The sequence below is a fragment of the Ambystoma mexicanum genome, chromosome 10 (genome assembly GCF_040938575.1).
Source record: "Ambystoma mexicanum isolate Mex_15411 chromosome 10, UKY_AmexF1_1, whole genome shotgun sequence".
In the NCBI taxonomy this organism is placed as follows: Eukaryota; Metazoa; Chordata; class Amphibia; order Caudata; family Ambystomatidae; genus Ambystoma; species Ambystoma mexicanum.
This window is the reverse complement of record NC_090932.1, coordinates 1,642,362,109-1,642,382,974: the sequence shown is the minus strand read 5'-3', so window position 1 is coordinate 1,642,382,974 and position 20,866 is coordinate 1,642,362,109. Positions and strand designations below refer to the sequence as shown.

Here is a 20,866-nt window from a genome sequence, read left to right as displayed (position 1 = left end):
GGGTATATGGTACATTAGTCTTTGTAGCAATTAGCCTAGTAGCATACATGGGATAGCTGGCTCAGGGCGTTACTCACAAGAACGGGAATCTGTGTCCCCTAAAATGGGGATGGGGGGGGTCTCTCCCAATGAAGTCCCACTTGCCCAAACCCCTACGTAGGGTCTTGCATAGCGGGTTCACCACCCTAGCCTCAAAGTGGGAGGCGCCTCCTTGGGAGAAGAGACTAATACCTCTGTTTCGTTACAGAAGAAAAGAATGTCAATTCTAGAATGGCTGTTCTAGGCGGGGGGGTGGAGTGGTGTAATCTCGCTCTTTCTTTCTCTCTCTCTCCCTGGGATGTAAATGTCAGGTGGAGACTAACCAGTCCTGGATCAGAGCACTGATGGAAGTATTCGAAGGTATGACAAAGTAGTGGTCCATGACCACATTAAAGTCTCCTCCCAGAAAAAGCTATGACTTGGCAAAAAGTGTACCACTGGTTGGAAAGAGGCGATCATAAATTTGGACATGATGGTGTTGGGCCCATAGATGGTGTGGCGGTGGGGAAGGGAAGGTAGCCAGCTTGCCTGCTAAATCCACTTGCAACCTTTATATAGTCACATTCATTGCCTCATATTGCTTGTTCCATCCTAAGATATATTGTAGCGTTATCAGAATTGATACCCCTCTCTCTGCTAAGCAATTAGATGAGAAATATTGAGTACCAAAGAGCACTTGATGTTGGTTTGCACTCATTCCAAGGGCATCGGTGCAGTCCGTTTTTTGTTCACTTTCTTAATAAAGCCAAGTCCAAACAGAAGAGCGTTTACTTGCTGGCCATGCTCTGTGGAAGCCATTTGCCCCAATTTGTGTTGATTTTATGTATGTTTTTGGTTGCTATGCCGAGGCTGTAGTATTGTGGTTAAGCAGATGGTGTTCTGCACCCAACCTACATTTTGTCTTTAGGTCTAAATTAATATTGGCAGCCTGGGAATCCCCTCCATGCACTTCTCCCCCCCCTCCATGCACTTCTCCCCCCCCTCCATGCACTTCTCCCCCCCCTCCATGAACTTCTCCCCCCCTCCATGCACCCCCCCCATGCACTTCTCCTTCCCCACTCCATGCACTTCTCCTTCCCCCCCTCCCCTCCCATGCCCTTGTGTGTTCTCAATGTCACTGGGCCTACTAGGAAGATTGTTTGTTTTGTTCTCCCCTGTTCCCTTCCCTTGTCACGCTCTGAAACACTTGTGTACGAGCGCAATATAAATAAAATATCAATACCAGTCACCTTGGGGCAAGAACATTTCTCTTGGGTCCAGTATGTAAACTAAGGAACTCACCCTGCAGGTCTAGTGAGATTTTTAGTATTTGCAAGGCCTGTAAATGAAGTCTAGTCATGAAGATTTTAAAGATACTGTGCCTCTGTGATTGGTGTAAAGCAATCGCTCATCCCTATACAACGGCCTTGTGCTGCTGACATTTACCACAATGACTCCCAAATTCAGGTTTAATGGACGTTCAAACGAGAGATTACATAATCTGTGCCACAGATGGAGTTTGCAGTGCAAGTATTTTACACAGTGCTTTAATAGAGTGGTAAAGTAAATTGTAAGAGTAAAAATAATTTGCCTCAGCAAAAGTGTAAAGCATGGGACATGCAACCAGAACATTACTAAAGTTGAAAATGCATAGGACACCTAGGCAAAACAGTGTGTCTTCCAACTAGTTTAAACATTTGTGAAAAACCTTCTCCCACACATTAGTATATGAACAGACGTGTGCTTTTATCATTCAGATGCAACACACTGCATAGGTGCATCTTAATGATGGAAGCCCACAGCGCATGAACTTCGAAAAATACTTTTGTGCAATGCATGCATTCACTGAAGGAGCATAACTTGTTTGGTAAATGGGTACTTCCCAGTTCTAAAAGTTTTCCATCTTAATACTGCTGTGATACTAAAATGCTAGTTTGGTCCTGAGGTGTGCCTTAAGAAAAGGCCTGCCTTTATACCTAGCATGTGGAATGCCTGCAAGCCTTTCACTCAACAGAGGTGGCCCAAAATGCAGCCCACAAAGGGGGTCATCAACAGGAGTTAAAAAAACTTGATTCCCGATTACCGCCTGCAGAAGGGTCTGCACTGGTGGCACAGTTGGAGTCATTAACAATTTCTTGAGGTCCTTCGACAGATTGGCCATACTTCCTGAAGCTGCTTGCTTGGCCAAGGCTTACAGTGAAGAATCAATAATTTAAATTAAATCTTTCACAGTCTATGCTTTCCTGTTTGCAGGCTACTCTACAGGCATTGCAACAAAGTTTCCCTTTTGACAGGAATATTGGCATACAAAAACCTGGATGCCCAGGTTTTTGTTCCCAACAAGGCCGAAACGCGTCGCTGGAGTTGCGGATGTTAATCTTGTTGAAAGGAGAATTTTCTATGGTTTCGGTGTTGGGCTGCCTTTCTGGGTAGGACCAGACTGATGTGCAAATGGATATTTCTCTTCTGTGAAGGGTGCAGTGAGCTAAAACCTGTTTGTACACTCTCCCGAGTCAAAGAAATTCCACACTGCAGGCTATTTGACCCTTCTTCGCTCTCAGTAGAGGCACTCCCACACTCTTGTTTAACGTTAAATGACTGTCAGCCCGCCATGGGGACCAGAATGCGTAGGCCCAAAGAAGGGAGTAAACGCTAGGATGCAAGTGATCGTGGCCTGGGTGAAAATAGAGCCCAGACATGTGGCTGCGTGGAAGATCAGACTTAGCCGGAGAAGAACCATCGTACCAGGCTGTGTGACCAGATCAAAGGCCCAGGCCACATGCGCAGGGCAGCCTAGGTGGCGTTGCCTGCCGGGTAAGGTCTGCGGGTGGCGAATCCTCTTACTCGCCGCCATGGGTTGTGGTTGGCAGCCTGCTCCGTCGAGAGGCCTTTGAGGTCTCTGCCTGCCCTCCGGACAGATTGGGCATGAGGCAGTGGGGACTTACCTGTGGCTGCTGCAGCCTGGAAGCAGTGGAGGATTGCGGTAGGCCACATCCAGGTAAGCGGGACCGGAGTAGAGCTTGCTTGGGCCTGCTCAGGCATGAGAAGGCAGGCTCCTCTCATTAACTGCATTTGTATGGAGTCAGTAAACTGCGCCACCATGGAGGGGAAACCTTTTTGGCATCGCCACACAGGAAAATGGGATGTTGTATTAAATATAATCCAAGCACTGCTACTGTCGGGGGAGTTTTCCTAGAGTCTACATGGAGGTGAGACTCTATACAACTATCACTTGGTATACAGGCCCCAACACTTAGTATAAGTCTGTACTAGCAATGGCAGAGCAGCCAGGCTTATCTTAATGAGGAGGATGTGAGCTGTAGATCAGTGTAGAGAACCCAGTAAATACATTAGCCCAAAGAAACACTAAACACTTGAAGTTATAGTAAAATATAAAGGGTATTTTATATACACAAGGAAAGTAAATACTATTTTAGACTAGCCAACACATAATAAAACAATAGCAACACATTTCAGATGACTGCTTAAATAGTAGTGGCTTGTGCCCACAATTGTTGCAATAACCTGTAGTTATAAAGTCACTCACACAAGTGTCTGTTTGAAGAAAAAAGGGTTATTAAACACTATTACCAGCAATGTAGCCTTTAGTAAGACTTTTCAAGGATACTACCACTTCAGCAGTCCATTCCGTAACTAGGTTCAGAGTTCTCCAAAGTCAGTTGAGGAGGGATGCAAAAGTCATGTAACTGTAGAAAAGGGAGAAGTACCTCAGGATACTTTGTTACTAGTAGGGAGCTTGTAAAGGACTCCCTATGCCCGCATAAGCTGTTGGGCTTGGGCAAAGGATATGGGTGCCCAGACGCCTAGTATCGCACTCCAGTCACACTGGAGCGACTTGTCTGCGTGAGGTGAGTACTACCTTTAGCCCCACAGTACCTTGGGTGATTTGAAGAAAATGCAGCAGCCTTCTTTCCTGTGCAGCAGAGATGGACCGAGTCTCCTCCTTGGTCTGGTGACGCAAGGCAGGACTCTGGAAGGGATGTCGCAGTAACAGTCGTTAGGACCATCAGCAAGGCTTTCTTCGATCTCCAACATCTGCGGTTTTGGTGCCTTTTTATTTGCTCCAACAAGGAATGGTCTCCGCCTGGTCGATCTGCTTCGATTCTGCAGTGGGGAATGAGGGGAATTTTGAGGAGTTGGAGCGGGTCTCTAGGGGTCCAACTGGAGCTCACCAAAGTTCTAGAAGGATTTTGCACTGGAAGACCACGCACTGCAATTGGGTGGGAGGATGTCCCCTAGTGTTTGTGGTATGCAGCCCTGGCAGGTTACAGCAAGTCGAGGGATGGCTTTATCTGCAGTTCGTCTTATGGCTAGTTGGTCCCACCAGTCAAAGGGAAGGAGTCCTCTTCGGAGCTCCTCTGCCGATAAGAAAACGGGGTCAGGTCAGCAGTGGTTGCTTCACGGTTACTGGAAGTGTCGGCCAGCGTCTCTGGTCTTTTTCAGCTTCTGATTTTCTGTTCCACTGGTCGACTTGCCTTCTGCCTCAGGGAGCTTGCCTTTTGTTAGGATTTCCCATTCACTCCTCTGCAAACTCTCCTTGCAGTTAACAGAAATGGGCGGGTGGCTGTCCAATTAGGACAGCCAGCCCCCCAGCAGGACCTGGCTCTATTCAGGCAGACAAAGGACGTCAGAGTTTCGGGTTCCTCCCTTGCTTGCTGCCTTCAGACACACTGGAGCCTAGACGAGGACACAAAGGGTTCCTGCCAAAGGCAAAACTCTCATTCAGACCTCCCTCTACCAGAATGGTAGGACAATGGCTAACAAAGGACAACCACATAAATGGCTAAAAAAGAAAGGAGCCACCATGTTGGAACATAGGTGACCCTTATGTGCATAACCGAGGCTGTGAATAGTCTGCGGTACAAAATAGCACAAACGTTGGTAGAAGTCCACTGCCAGCAGCCATAACTTTAGGGTTTTCACTGTGACCAACATGTTACAGGAGCAGAGAGAAGGGCGGGGCGGAAATACTGGTTATCCCCTTAGTACTCCACATAAGGTGGTGTGTGATTAATCTCTCATAAGTTTAAGTATTAGGAAGGATACAAAGTATCCCTCTTTCTTATTAAGAACAGTAGTTATTAGGGAAAATGAAGGAATATAAAAAGGAGAAAACAAAGGGTCCCCAGCAACACAGCACCCTGCAAAAGTATGATGCCTTTAATAGATGTGGAGGAAAGCAAGACCCCATGATCAGGTGAAACAAAAAGAACAAAGTTCCCATGGTTAGAGCAGGAAGAATGAATGTGGTCGGGGGGGGTCCTCTCATTCGAGAGAACAAGAAAAAGGTCCAGAAGTCCAGCAAAAATTGCCAGGGGTTTTCACTAGGAGAGGAGGGTTAAGCATGAAACTGATAAATCCCACCAACAGCCACGGGGGATTCTAATAAGGAAGAGAAGGGGGCACAAGGCAGGTAGGTTGGGGGAGGGCGGGTATGGGGGGAGTTTTAGCTGCTCAAGGTTCACTAGATCAGGTGGTTGCCCTGATGGTTAAAATCGAGCCCCTGAAATTGAAGGGCCACTGAGGTGTAAAGGGGGATCGGGGGGAGGTGGACGGGCTATAGGTTAGGTGGCATACCAGAAGAAGACTCCGACTAGAAAACATACCTTTATTTTCCTCAGGTGCATAACATAAACTCTCAAGTGCCACAAAAATAATAAATTCCCACTGATCGTATATGAAGCGATATTTTCTTTTATTCTCCTCCACCAACTACGTGGGTCCCTCCCCATGAGATTTTAGTCTTGCTTGTTTCTGGTTTCCCCTTGGAATGATTCCTTATTTGCTTTATGGCGCCCATCTGGCTCTCTTGCTTCTCTTGTTTTGATTTGTAGGGATGTATCTTTCTCTTGGGTTTTGTATGCCACTCTGGTTTATAGGGATTCTGTAACTGTTCTTATTATTTATGTCAGTCTCCCTTTCTGGGCCTGGTTGTCGCTAATATGGATCGAACTCTTTGCTCTCCTGTTTTCAGTCTGGTCTTTGTACCTGCTTCTACTGTGAGCAACCGGTGTACCTTCTCTGTAGCTGGGCCTACTTCAGTGAGGTGGCTTTGACCCTGGGATGCTGGTGTTCTCCCCTGTTCCTGGGCGTCCTCTCCTGACCGTAAGTGTGAGGGTTTCTTCGCTCCTGGCTATGCTGCCGTTTGTCTTGTTTTGCGTGGTGCGACCGGGATACTAGCTTCTCGCTCACCGGATTCAGCGGTTACTACACCCCAAGGCCACCACGTCCTCCGTGTGGTCATGCCTTCCCTTGGGGCCGGCTCTGTTCGGCCGCACTGACTGTGTACAGTCCTGTGCCTCATAGGCCACATTTTTTGTTTTATCAGGCTTCTCTCCTGGTCTCTCTCCGAACCCTTCTCCGAACCCTTCTCCGCACCCCAGTCGGCTCTGCTCGGCAGCACGACGATGACTCCCATTGATACTGGTACATCGGAGGCTCTTCTGCTTACTGCTTCTCCATTCAAGGGGGAAAGTTCCATTATTGCAACCGGATACCAAAGGAGTGTGTGACCGTCAAGCCCATTGACAGGCCAGCTTTGCCTTTAGCCAACTGTTCAAATTCACTTTCTACTGAGTTCTACAGCTGATTGTCTGATCCACTTCTGGTATTCCCATATATGCGTACAATGCCTCGGTTGTAGGGAGTTCCTTACCTGAATGGGAGTCATGTCTCCTGATCGTGAGGCACTCCCAGTGAGGTCCTGATTTCTTGGACTTCTAGGGAGGATTTTGATTAGCAGGCTTACCTACCTAGCCACAAAAGGGGTGTACCTCACCCTAGGAAGAAGAGACGGTACCGCCCGATTCTTCACATTGTGTAGTTTGTAATAGAATAGGTTGTGTTGGCTGGTTGTAGGTTTTTTAAATATATATAATTGCCTGTAAAGGCTAAACTACACCCTCCGCCCCAGCCCCTTCACCCTTCCCTGTGCTGTACCTTATTTTCCATCTGGAAGTCCGGTTTGTGGCCCATCTCTTGTTTGACTTCAGATCTTCATTTTGCACATTGCTTTGCTCACCTTCCTGCCCAGCTGGTCTGGAGAGTGTGGGGGGGTGGGAGGGTCTCGTGAGAGGGGGGGGGGGAATTGGGAGGTGCGGTTGGAGTTAGGGAGGGAAGGGGGGGATGGCTAGGTCCTGTGTGCGATTCCTGGCCTAGGAAAGGTGCATGCCCTTGCTGCACCAGAAACGGCAGGGCTACATGTAGGTAGACCTGAAATACTGTATTCTTTGCTGTTGGTGTTATATACGCCTCTAGCCTTGAAGTAAATTGGTAGTTGGAGGCTGCTCTGATTTTGTTAGTTTAGATTATAAAAATAATCTGCTAAGAAAAGCTAAACTGATGAAAGACATTTAACGTGTTTTTTGTTTAATGTTTTCAGAATTTTGATTTTTCTTCAGATATTCTCAATTGGTAATGCTGCACTGTGTCCAGCCATGTTCACCCCTACTGTTTTAGCAAATCTGAATACCGTGTCTGGCGTTTACATTCAACCCTTCCCACACATTTTATTTTTGGTTAATGATTGCTAACTGCAGGGACATTGCTGTGTGTTTTGGAATGAGATCTTGATATCCCACAAAACGTCAATCGGATTGCCTAACCTATTGTCTATTTTCTCCTTTTTAGGCTTTATTCCAATGTGACCATGTGCAGTACACGTTAGTTCCAGTTTCTGGCTGGCAGGAACTTGAGACGGCCTTTCTAGAACACAAAGAACAGGTAAAACAACCTCTCTAATAATTTGATTGGCTGTTTATCGCTGCTTTTTATACTGCGCCAAATGACTCCTGTAGTGCTTTCAGAGCACCTGATACTTTGTTTGTGGCATATTGTGTCCCTGCCCTGGTTTCTCCAAGTTATCTGTGAGCAAAACCGAGGACTGCTAGAGAGGAGAGTGGAAAGAGTAGGATGTTTGGGGCATTTGTGCAATGGGAAGTCTTTGGTGTAATGATGGAGGTGTCAGTCTATCTTATATGGATTGTCTTTTGGAGATAGTTAGGGAAGAGATATGTGTTGAGATGGCTTAAGTATTTATGTTCCAAGACAGTCTGGAAAGTTATAGAGTAGCGTTGTGTGTGTGTGAGGGATCTAACGTGCTCTGACAATCCTGGTAGAGGTGTTGGCTTAATATATCTGCTGCATTCATTTAAATTACTGCAGATATTTCCCAGATGGTATTTCTTGGACTGCCAAGCCAATTCAGAACTCTATTTCAAGAGGCAAAGTCTTGTTGCTGGAAGTTGAGTAAAGTGTCTGGGAAAGCAAGGGTTGAAGAAAAGCCTAGAGTCGGCAATGTGATGGTCAGAATTAGAAGTTTTATGTTTGTTTTCAGATATTCACTATGATTGGGTAGTAATGGAGATTTCTAGTGTCCTTTAAATTCATGCCATTTCTAAAGCTGGGGAATGGAGTTAATGACTGAAGAGGACCTTTATGCATAGCCAGTTAGAACACTGTTTCTGATTTGTATGGATTTCAGAAATATATATATATATATGAGCACACTATTTCGTGCAAGCTGAAGATAGTTTTGAACTTAATGTGAGGGGTCAGTAATGTGAGGCTCACAATTCAGCTTAGTTTTCTCAAGGTTTGACATTTTATTTGTAACAAACCATAAATAAACCCTAAGTAAACCTACTTTACGAGGAGATTTCCTACCTCCTAGCATAGACCACTAACCCTCACACTAACCAACAAACACATTCAAAGTAGAACATACACATAAATAAAGGATTACCAAATAATCAGTGTCTTGGATGATGACTCCTTGTTCTGGGCAGATTCCGCTCTCCCAGAAATGTCAAGTCCATTTCTCCCAAAGAAAACCAATGCGTTTTTTGATGAATTTCAAAGAAACTCTCAAACAAAAATCCACAGGTACCAAACAGTTTTTTCTTTGTTGGATGAAAAGCTCGCCTTTTCACAGTTCCACAAAGAAAACTGCAGCAATAGTAATCCTGGATAATGTTCAAAACAAAAATGCCACTTCACCTTTGATGACAACTTTACTTTTCTGCAGTGTCTTCAATGCACTCTGTCAGGATGCTTCTCTTAAGGGAGTTGCTCTCTCCGTGGCAACGCCCCCCTGCCAATGTTACTGCAAGAGCAGGCTTCTCTGCCTCACAGATTGCTTCTGCTTCAATTTCATAAACCTGTAAATGTTCTGTCATAATTCTAGACAACGACAGTTATTTTGCTGCAATTTAATTTTGAGGAAATTATTAGGTAACTTAAGCAAGACTCTTCGACCTCTACAGGTTGGCACTGCACTCTTATTTCCAATATTACAAGAAAGGGCAGCCTCTTTGCCTTTCCTCCAAGTCTTGTAGCTACCACGAAATGTGCTTTAGCTTCGAACTGCCACAGTTTCAGCTTCACAGACGTGTAATTAGGTCTTGTTAAAAGCACCCAGCTCCCTTACCCCAGCTTTACAGGTGTTTCCGTGTCTCCAAGGTCTACCCCAAAATTTGAAATGCCACACTCCCAGTTTTATGACTTTGTCACCTTAGTTTCAACCACTTGAAGACAATGAGCTTCAGTTCTTAATTGGGCTGGTGTCTGCTTTGGAACGTTCTGTCTGCTGGCTTGGGCAAAGCTTGCTCAGCATCTGCAACAATTAAATGTAGAACATTACAAGAGTGAAGTTTCACTTCAAAGTTGGATTTAGACATGCGTGACTGCTGCTTGATGGTAATCTCCAACTTGCTACTTCGTTCCCTTTGAAGTATAGATGGCATTTGTCTTTAACAATGATCGTTTAACGCAACACTTCATAATATCCCTTTCTGAAGCAAAATATTCTTGTAACTGCTTGGGAAAGTCTGCCACAGCTTCTTAAATCATTACCGCTACCTTGCTCCCTGTTCATGGGATGCATGTGACTTCTCCAGTCAATGATTTTAGTGTAATAGAAAAATGTCATCACACGCTAGCGTTTCAGCGATTTCAGAATAAGGGCATGATACGTTTCCCTTTTATTTAACAAGACTTCCCACAACTACAGTTCACTCGCTTTACCTCCTACGCGAGTGGATCTCAGCTGGTTACAGTTACCGGCAAGGAGTTTCTGTTTTGGAGTACGACACTTCATTTACTGGCTCCAGAGTTACAGCGGCTGCGGGCTTCTTCCACTTCCCGATGACTTTTTTTTTCATCTGCTACTGCTACCACAGGCACTCCGGATCCACACCCCTCCTCAGCACGAGTGTCTGGGATCGGGCCTCGTTAAAGGAGTATTCCTCTCTAGCTTCCCACGACTTGCTTCTGCACACAGGCCTCGGGTAAAACACAGGACTTCAGCTCTGCATTCCCGACAATTAGACACACCTGGAGAGATTGCTAGCTTCTTCCAGTGCAGCCGCAGCCAAAATGAGTTTGTCAGCACAGGACCAACTCGGGTGATATCTGCTTTTCCTTTACTCCGGCGCCCCTTCGGTGGTCACACCTCCTTGTGAATTTCCAGCATTCTATTTTGCTTCTACTACTGCCGCCACCTTCCAGCTTCCCTCTAAAGCTCCCTCCTCCAGCAGCCTTTTATGCCCCTCAGGTGTATTAATTGGCTTTCGGTGCAGACCCCCAGACCCAATTGCCTGACCTTGCCATAGGCTATTATGCTTGCCTGATCACCACCCCTGAATGACTATTTTCTTTATTTAAATTCTTATAACGCGCCTAATCGCCTGCAGGCTTCAAAGCACACACCAAGAACATCAACAGTCAAAAGAAGCACAGGGGAGAAAGCGAAGGACTCTATGGAGACATGAAGAGAAAGGTCTTTTTGAAGTCAAAGTGAAGAAGAAAGCTTGAGCTGCAGAGGAATTAAGTTCCACATGGCGGGGGCGATGACATCAAACCTGGTTTTCCCAAACTTAGCCAAGCGAAATCTGGGCTGACTAAGCCCATCCTGTTCTGATGACCTGAGAGAACGTACCGGTGCATAACTGTGAATGCGCTCAGTAAGATAACTGGGAGCTTGATCGTTCAACCACTTAAAAGTAAGTGTAAGGATCTAGGGATTCGGTGCTTGATGGGCAGCCAGTGCAGTTGTCTGCCTTTGTTAATAACTGCCATCTTGGAAGACCCAGAACTGCCCTAACTGCACCATTTTGTGTAATCTGCAGGGAGGCCAGGTTGGATTGGGTAGTGCCAGCAAGAAGACTGTTAGAATAATCTAGCCTCAAGTTGACCAAAGCCGAGGCTAGGATGGAGATATTGTTGACAGACAAAAAGGGACGCAACGAAGTTGCTTGTTAATCCAGCCACAAAAAGCCAGCGTCTTAGCCACATGAGGTCTCATAGTGAGTTCTGCATCAATAGTAACCCCAAGGGTTTTAACGGACTGGACCACACCACAGGAATAGAGACGTTTGAAATAGAAAAGGCTGCATAATCGGAGGAGAGAGATTTTAACATGTGGCCTGCACTGCGATTATCTGTTTTATCTGTGTTTAATGCCATGGAATGCTTAGACATCCAAGAATTAATAAGATAGTAGATGGCATTAATAGCATCGGCATGAACAGAATATACACCATATAATTCAAGGATGACCTGAGTATCGTCAGCATAATTGGTATACAGGATACCCAGGTCATCCAGCAGCAAGAGTAAAGGAAGAATATAGATGTTAAAGAGTTAGCGAAAGTGAAGAGCCCTGCAGAACACCCGTGTTAAGAGGAGAGCATGAAGCATCACGAATGACAACGCAAGCATTGCGAGGACCAAAAAAGGAGCCCCAACCATTGAGTAGGTAAGTCGGTAAAACCAACAAGAGATTGAAGCCTAGCTGCTAGTAACTCATGGTTGACCAAATCAAAAGCAGCCGAAAGATCCAGCAACGTTGGTGCTGGATGACTGCAATGGATAATGGCCGCCAAGTTAGAATTTAAATCGAGCATGGCCATCTCAGTACCGTGCCGAGCACGATGCCCTGATTGGTGAGGCACAAGAATGGAGTTCTCCTAGATGAATCGTTGTAACTGAAGGTAGGCCACCCGATCCATCACCTTGGAATTCTGGGACATGTAATCTCTTCCAGGGGAAATCTGGTTTTCCTACTACTTTGCTGGTCTTGCCATTTCATTTCCCTTAATATTTTTAGAAGAGGATTTATGGGGCTTAACCTTTTTAGAGATAGATGGGACAGGAAAGACCACATTTCCATGAACCCTTTTGCTATCCCTTTGATTTGGAAGTGGACGCTTGGGGAGAATGGCTCTGGGGATTTCCTGTGGCAGCTCTTGGGTAACTCTTTGGTACTTTGGCTGTGCTTTGTCCAGGAAAGTATATATTTGTGTGCCCCCAGGCCCCGGACCCGCTTTCCTCGTTGCCCTCTCCCTCACCGCTTCCTGGTTCCACCTCCCTCCAGCCTCCCGGTCCGCCCCCACCTCCTGATTGGTGCTTGTGGCCTCCTTGCGAGGTCTAGCGACCCGCGTCTTCCCACGAGCCCCACTGCCATTCCTGTGGCAGCTCTTGGGTAACTCTTTGGTAATTTGGCCGCGCTTTGTCCAGGAAAGTATATATGTGTGCCCCCAGGCTCCGGACCCGCTTTCCTCGTTGCCCACTCCCTCCCCGCACCCGCTTCCTGGATCCACCTCCTCCCCGGTACGCCCCATCTTGCCTGTTCTCCCACCCGCATCCCTTCCTGCTTCCTTGGCCCGCCCTTCTCCCTCCCCGCCCACCGTGCGTGATTGGCCCTGACAAGGGGACTCCCATTAATTACCAGTCCCCCTTGGGCAGCCCCGTCGGGTAAGGACCCAAGGCAAAGGACTGCTTTTTTCAGTGACTGCTCCAGGATGTATCTGCAGGGATCAGCAGGAGAAGCAAGAAGCCAACAATAAGTAAGTGTGGCAACGGCGGGGACTGAAGCAATTACTTCATGCCATACCACCCTAGCGCTAACCCGCTGAAAGCTAAACCGCTGTAATCTCTTCCGTCTGTAGTTAATGTGCATATTGAAGTGTCCCTAATAGCGTGCTCTGGTTCAACTGACTAGTGTCCCTAATACACTCTCTGTGAAAAGTTGAATTTAGAAGTGTGCCCAACTGCCTCTCTGTGAAAAGTTGAAGTTAGAAGTGTGCCTAATATCCTCTCTGTGCAAAATTGCATTTAGAAGTGTCCCTAATATGCTCCCTGTGCAAACCTGAACCTAAAGTGTACCCAATACTACCCCCACTCCCTGTGCAAAGCTGAACTTGGAACTGTGCAAAGTTTAACTCTGAAGTGTCTAATTGCCTGCCTTAGTTGAATCTAGAAATGTACCCAATAGCCTCTCTATGCAAGACTTGAATTTAGAAGTGTGCCTAACATCCTCTCTGAGTAAAGTTGAATTTAGAATTATGCCTAATACCCCCTCTGTGTAAAGTTGAATTGAGAAGTGTGCCTAATAGCGTGCCCTAGCTGAACTGACTAATGTCCCTAATAGTCTCTCTGCGCATAGTGCAATTTAGAAGTGTACCTAATGGCGTGCCCTGGTGAAGTTAGAAGTGTGCCTAATAGCCTCTCTGTGCAAGACTTGCATCTAGAAGTGCGCCTAAATATCCCCTCTATGCAAAGCTGAATTTAGACGTGCCCCTAATATCCTCTCTGTGTAAAGCTGAATTTGGAAATTGTGCCTAATAATGTGCCCTAGCTGAATTCACAAGTATCCCCAGTATCCCTATCTGTGTACATAATATCCCTCTGTGCAATAGTGTGTCCATTAGCGTTGAGTTATTAGTTGAATATAGAAGCATCCCTAATTTCTTATCTGTAGAAAACTCAAATTTAGATGTGGGCCTAATAGCTCCCCTTGCTTGAATCTAGAAGTGTGCCCAAAAGCGTGCCCAGATTGAATTTAGAACTACAATTAGAAAGCCCTCCCAACCTCCACTTAAAAGACCACCTAAAAGCATATCTGTGGCATTGCCACATTCAACTTCTCCCTAATAGCTTACCTGTATTCCAGCTTGCTAGAAGAAAGTCTACCCAACAGCGTAACTGTTTTGTAGTTGCAACTAAATAGGCCACCTAACAGCATATCCTAAGGTCTAGCTACACTTCAAAACAACCTAATATCTGAAGCCTAGTTACAACTAGTACATTAAAACCTAGAATAAGTGAATAATATCACCCTGCTTAGTGGAACCCTAAAATCAAGACTAATCTCACCCAGTGATATAGCCAATAAATAGTCCAATAAAGTGTAAGTTGTATTTGGAACTACACCTAATAGCCCGTACTAAGCATGAGTGCACCCATTTCACCAGGGTTGGCCGGAAATAACCACCGTGGACTGCCTCCACTCTCCGGTCTGCCTTGCCTCCCGTCCCTTCCCAAATCATCCCACCCTCCTTCACATCATCTACCGTTCCCCTTTCCAAACACCAAGCCAGAGGGGCACAATGGCGAGCCAACCACCATAAGACACTGCTCCCCCGAACCCCACCACCGACCAACCTACGTTGATCATGCCCGCTCCCCTCACTATCATACCAGGCACACCCCGCCCTCCAACCATGCACCCCCCCGCCTTTCCCACTAACCCCCACCATCATCCCCCACCGACCACACCTTTCCCCTCCCTAAAAACTGCACGCCTAGCCCTAGCAAGAACAGAAGCCTCATCCCTCTCCCTCTTGATTTCCCCCCCCTACCCTCTCTCACACACCAATTGCAACAAAGACACTAAAGAGGAAACGTACCTGGTTCCCCTCAATCTCTTGGCACTCATTGCCTCCCCTCCACCTCATTCCCCCAATCACCACCACCCCCCCTTGCTTCACCCTTCCTGAAACCCCTCTCCCTCGTTTTCTCACCAACCGCAACTCCTAACCGCCCACACCCCACCTTCAAATCCCCCATGCCAAACCCAATCACCCTAACACACGCATCCATCCACTCCCACCCGAAACCCGCCAACTTTTCTGATCGCCCCCTCTTCCCACCGATCATCAACCACCCCACCTCTCCAGTTTCCACCCGAACCCCCCCCCCGCTGCAGCTCCGACACCAACCTCACCTACCGAAGTGACTTGCATCCTATTCAATGCCCGATCCGTAGCAAAAAAACACACACAGCATCTTTGACCTCCTCGCCTCTGACAAACCAGACCTGGTTTTCATCACAGAAACTTGGTTCTCTGACGACTTCTCCCCAATCGCCAATGAAGCCTTCCCCCCGACTACTCCCTCATCCCACTGAACTGACCCTCTAGAGGAGGGGGAATAGCATTCCTCTTCGTCTCACTTCCATACCTCAATTATCGACAATCAACCTTCCATTCCATCCTGCGAATCACTCCTCGTTAAACTATCCCTCTCCCCGTCGTTCTCACAGTTTCCTAATAATCTACAGACCCCCTGGCTACGATGGACAATACTCAAACAACCTCTGCGACTCTATCGCCACCCTTCAACTAAACCATCCCAACCTCACCCTTCTTGGAGACTTCAGCATATGGCTCGACATCCCCACCAACCCTATGACTCACTCTCTGGTTGACGGTCTAGACACGATTAACCTCCAACCCCCACATAAACGGCCTGACTCACTATAAAGGACACTCTTGATGCCATCTTTAGCTCCCACAAACGGATACATCTAAACCCCCCGCCCACCCCCACCCCTGTCATCTGGTCCGATCACTTCATTGTTTTTCGCCATTCGCTCACCCGACCCACTTCCCGTACTCAAACCTGAACCTCTGAATCCATGCAAATGCTGGAAAAAAATTAATAATCGTTCCAGACGTAGCCGACGCTCTCCTCCACCTACCTGCCAACTCAATGAACAACTAACCCCCGACGCCCTCGACTCATGGCTCAACGCCTCACTAATGCGGCTCACACCCTCTTGCAAACCATCCGCCTGCCGTGGCCTCTTCCCTAGATGGTCACTCCTGCTTTGAAGACCTCTAAATACCTATATAAATACCTAGCACGCAAATTGCAGAAAGACAAAACCCAAGAGAGCAGAGCCACCTTGGCCCGATAACCTTTATCAGTACAAGGCCGAAATCTGGAAAGTAAAAAAAAGCCCACTACAACTCCCGAATCCTAAACTGCAAAAACCCCAGCGAAGAACTTCACAAAATCATCATCAACTAATTCACCAAATCGGCATGCACTACCACTGTCCCGACCCCCTCACAATCACTGTGCGACTCGCTCTCCCTCTCCACTTTCATGCCACGGCTCTCGAAAGAACAAATGCGCTAACCACCAAACTGGCTCTCTTACATCCACCAGGCAACCCTCCACTCCCATACCGGCCAACCCACCGCCTACGTGCACTGCACAACCAACGTTCGACTCCCTTTAGTCCAATATCACCCAACCAATTTCTCAAACTTCTCTCTGCCTACAACCCATCCAGCTCTCCGCTAGACCTTTGCCTGGCCACAACCCTCAAAGAAATTTTCGCTTCTACCTGCGCAGGATAACACGCAAGATCCATCATAAATGACTCCTTTTCCTCCGTTATTTTTTCCGATGCATTGAAAACGGTTCATGTCAAACCTCTAATAAAAAAAAAAAACCTTCCCTCGACCCCATAAACTACCGACCAGTCCACATAAGTGGAAGAGGATCTCTGTCTGGTGCCGTGCACAGAAGATTAACCCTCTGCGGATTACGGCCCCTCAAGTACTGCCGTACCTACTGTCGCTGGCCAAAGCTGGACTGGTTCAAGCCTCCATCAAAATACATCTGGCTGCAATCTCCCGATATACCAGGACGACGGGACGGACGGACAGATTTACACTGAAGGCTTTTCTACCCTTTGTATGGGGAAAGAATGTCCTGATAAGGACCGACAGCACAGTGGCCATGTACTATCTCAACAAGAGAGGTGGTGTAGGGTCAGTTCCACTGTGCAGAGAGGCAATGCAGCTCTGGTTCCGGGCAATACAAGAAGGAATTTCTCGATCGGCAGGTCACATAGCCGGAGAGGAGAACACGGCGGCGGATGCTCTGAGCAGGCAGAGCAGAGCCTCCTACGAGTGGCAACTAGCTCAGGAAGTCCTTCAAGATATCTTGGGAACCCCTCAAATGGATCTGTTCTCGACCAGTGTCAACCGGAAGTGCAAACTTTTTTGCTCCATAGAATTTCTCCCAAGAGGAGTTCTGGAAGATTTGTGGTGGTCTGATCTTAATTGCCCCGGATTGGGCCAGGAGGACGTGGTACCTGGACCTTCTGGATATGTTCAATCTTCTACATAGAGAGGACCTTCTCTTGCGAGAGGAGGGTTCAGTTCTTCTCCCAGAGGTCAAGACACTCAGCCTTCATGCATGGTTTCTGAGAGGCAGAGTTACAAGGATTGGGACCTCCCGGATGATGTAATGGAGATTTTGCTTTCGGCCAGCAGGCCAGCAACAAAGTCTTTGTACTGCTGCCGTTGGGACACGTTCTGCAGCTGGTGCAGAGATAAGAATGTGGATCCTTTTCTATACAAAACACTGCAGGTGTTATCTTTTCTGCTGCATTTGGCCAATCTGGGGCTCCAGGTTGGAACCATTAAAGGTTATTTAGCAGCTTTTAATCTTCAAACTCCCCAGGCGAGACATGGTACATCCTACTGCATGACCTCTTTTCCCTATCCTACCCAGTAGGGTATCTAAAAACTCAACCCTGCCCCACCCCCTTTTTCAGACACACTTTCTCATGCAGAGCTCACCATGAGCCACAATGGATTAACACACGTCTACCCGACATTCCCTCTGTTATCATACACCATTTCAGAACCCATACTGTTACCCCCCACACCCGTAAACCCAACAGATTCCAAACCGGAATTAAAGCATAGAAGAACCTGGAGAAGGAAAGTACATATGTCTCCCCGTGCCCTACAACAACCCATTTGTACCCAACACTACAGGTACCTCCCTTCACCCTGACGATAATCCACATGGGTTTTCCAGTATTCTTTGGAAAATCTACAAGTGCTGTCATCCATCCACACGGTTTATCCCTAAAATCGCTGGAACGAGGAGGAGAGCGATTGGGAGGATAAGGATTACCCATAGGAATCCCTGGCCTATTAACTCCTATGGACGTCTGCCATGTTGTGCTGCTAACGAGGACAGGCAGGGTCAGGCAGTCCCTTCCAACCACTCAAACCTAGATTCAATCACTGGTCCCAGGAAGTATAAAAGGCGATGCAGGAAAGCACATTTTGAGCGAGTTGGGGATGCTGTAAAGTGCAGTAAGCCGGAGGAAGACCAGAAGAGCTGCAGAGATATTGGGAGACCCGGAGGAGGAGAAAACTGCCCTGCCACTGGCCCTGTGAGTCCAGAGGCAAGTATAGGGGCAGCTAGGGTGTCCTGGCAGTACCCACAGCAAGACTCTTCCCCTGGGCCAGTCGGGCGAACCCTAATCTCGGAACATTATCCCCTTTTAGCTCCTGCAGCTCCCAATGGCAAATGCCATTTTGGGTAGCTGAGAAGTGGGAGCAAAATCCTGATGCTGCATTTTGGGACTGGACGTCCCGTAACACTTGAAGATTGAACTTTGTGAGAGGGGTCCGCGCCCGGCAGAGGGAGACCCTGTGAACTTTGTGAGAGAAACTGCACCAGAGATAGTGGTCTGGTGCAACGTGTGCGCTCATTCAAAGGTATCTGGCTGGCGCCCTCTCTCCCGAACCAGGAGAAACCAGTACCAAGAGGCCATATGGGAGGCCGGCGGAGGTGTCAAGGTGGTCATACAGGGGTCAAGCCAAACTCCTTGTACAGTCGAAAGTCCTTGACACGTTGTAGAAGTTTTGACACGTTGTGGAGGCAGACGTGAACCTGCGCATACATTGTGATGAATGAACTGTGCGAAGCCTGACTGGGGGCTGAGATCCGGAATTGGTTTAGAATTACTTTTTGTTTAATTGTGAACTGTGGAAAGTGTGAACCCGACTGAGGAAATTGTGGAAATGGCGTTTGCGCCCGGCTGCGGGAGGCATGGGGGGAGGGGGGCGGGAAACAGTGATGCCGCACTTGCTATAGGTTAACAGTGACCCAGTGAGACGAGATCGCCCTTTGGAAGTCTGTTTAAATTGGCAAGTATTTTGAGGAAGGCTGACTATTTGAGAGAAGGATCGAAGCACGCGGAGGAGGGTCTGGGGGGGGGGGGGACTATCCAAGGGTGAACCATAATTACCTGACCTGACCTGAAGATTAACAGAAAGAACTTTTGTTTTGTTGTATTTTTTGGTATAGCGAACCATTTGAAGCAAGAAACTTTGGATGAGGAGAGACTTGGGCACAGAAGGCCCTGATATTGTAACGCTCACCTGATTCCCGCAGAGGCGCCGGTCTTGACTGGGCGAATGCCGTATCTTCAAAGGTGATGTGTAACACACTGTTGGCTCTTTGGGCTGGACCTCTGTGCACTGTATGTCTGACTCGTAGAGTAAGATGTCTGCAGATAGAAAATATGGGATTAATGAACTGGGGTTATTGGTTCCTCTCTCCTCTTCCCTTTCTCTTCTCCTGTAGAACCCCAAAGGTTAACGCCCTCACCTTAGGTAAGTGAACGCCGAGCTCTCCATCTGCCTCGGGGCAGGGTGCCGTAACCAGTTTCTTCACTGGATAAGGGTGCAGGCCTCTTGACCTCAGAGGACTGCTGTCCGTCGTTAACTGCACGAATGGTAAGTTCTGGGCACTTCAAATGTCTTAAAAGTCTTTTGTAATGATATCTCTTGTTTTGCAGGGTTCCGGCGATGGCGGGCTGATGAGAGTTGAGGATCGAACCCGCGTGAGGAATAGAAGCGCCTGGAAGCACGTAAGTAAGCGCTTGTAGCCTGCTTCACGATGCGCACTAACTGTCCCTTTTATCTTGCAGGTACAAGTTCGGAGCTTTAGAGAAGCTGAAGGGTGCTGGAATACCCACTGGATTCGGCGTGGGAAGGAGTAATGGCACGTGAGTAATAAAGTTGCCCAATGTCTTTAAACGCACCTTCTTTTGTCTTTCAGATGCGGGATGCAGCGCCGAAGGCCTGCGGAGCGTGCAAAGAGCTGGTAAGCCTTTGTCTTTCAGATGCCAGAATGCAGCGCGAGGCGTTGGTGACAGCCGATGGACCAGGTAAGAGATGCGCTGCCACTGAAGACCGTAGTGCTAACCTGTTCTTTCTTTGTCTTTACAGGTGCTGCTGAAGACTAGATTCCAGGATGGTAAGCCTTTGTTCCCTTCGGCCCAGGATCAGAAGCAGAAGACATGATGAGCGTTCTGCTGCAGAGAATGCAGAATAACACAAAGCAAGATTCATCCATCGGGTGTGGTTTAAATAGCCTCCTGTAGTGCTTAGGTGTCTCCTTCCACAGCCACGCCTAGGTAAGAAAAGAGTTCCTGCTTTCCAGAAGAGTTCCAGTGTTCTGAACCTAGGGAGTGGCTCCTGCCCCACCCAACAGGAAAAGTAGTCCCAAACAGAAGAGGATCAGGGGTTCAACTGGCAGGTAAGTAAGCAGCATGGTCTGCTGCAGGTAAGTCCACCCAAGCATTATGAGCCCGGCGCTTCCAGCGCTGGGACTGGGCATCTTTATGAGCCTGGTGCCACTGGCGCCAGGACAGGGTCCAAAAGGTCCCAATTGGGACTGGCTGGCACTCGGAACCGGGGTTATGGGTCTGCTTCCAAGGGAGTCGGGCAAGTCCTGATCTTTTGGAAGCAGAGATCATGACCGATATAGAGAAAAGGAACTATACGCTTGTGCCAGAGAAGACCTGGAGTGTGCTGAACACTTTTCTCTTCTTGTGAACATCATCCCACACTATTTTGTAGCATAGCAGTAGGGATTGGCAATAGGTTTTTCTTAGTATAGTCCCTTTTTATTTGACTAAACTACACTTGGACGGGATTAT

General features: G+C 47.6%; 1 protein-coding gene across 1 annotated transcript in view; it reads left to right on the top strand.

Annotated features, from left to right (window-relative positions):
• The window catches only part of CDC45 (cell division cycle 45), a 753,019-nt gene that overhangs the window by 85,015 nt on the left and 647,138 nt on the right, over positions 1-20,866 (top strand). Inside the window, exon 3 of the mRNA XM_069620055.1 lies at positions 7,669-7,761. Coding sequence (XP_069476156.1) covers positions 7,669-7,761 — 93 coding nt within the window. The remainder of the gene's footprint in view (positions 1-7,668; positions 7,762-20,866) is intronic.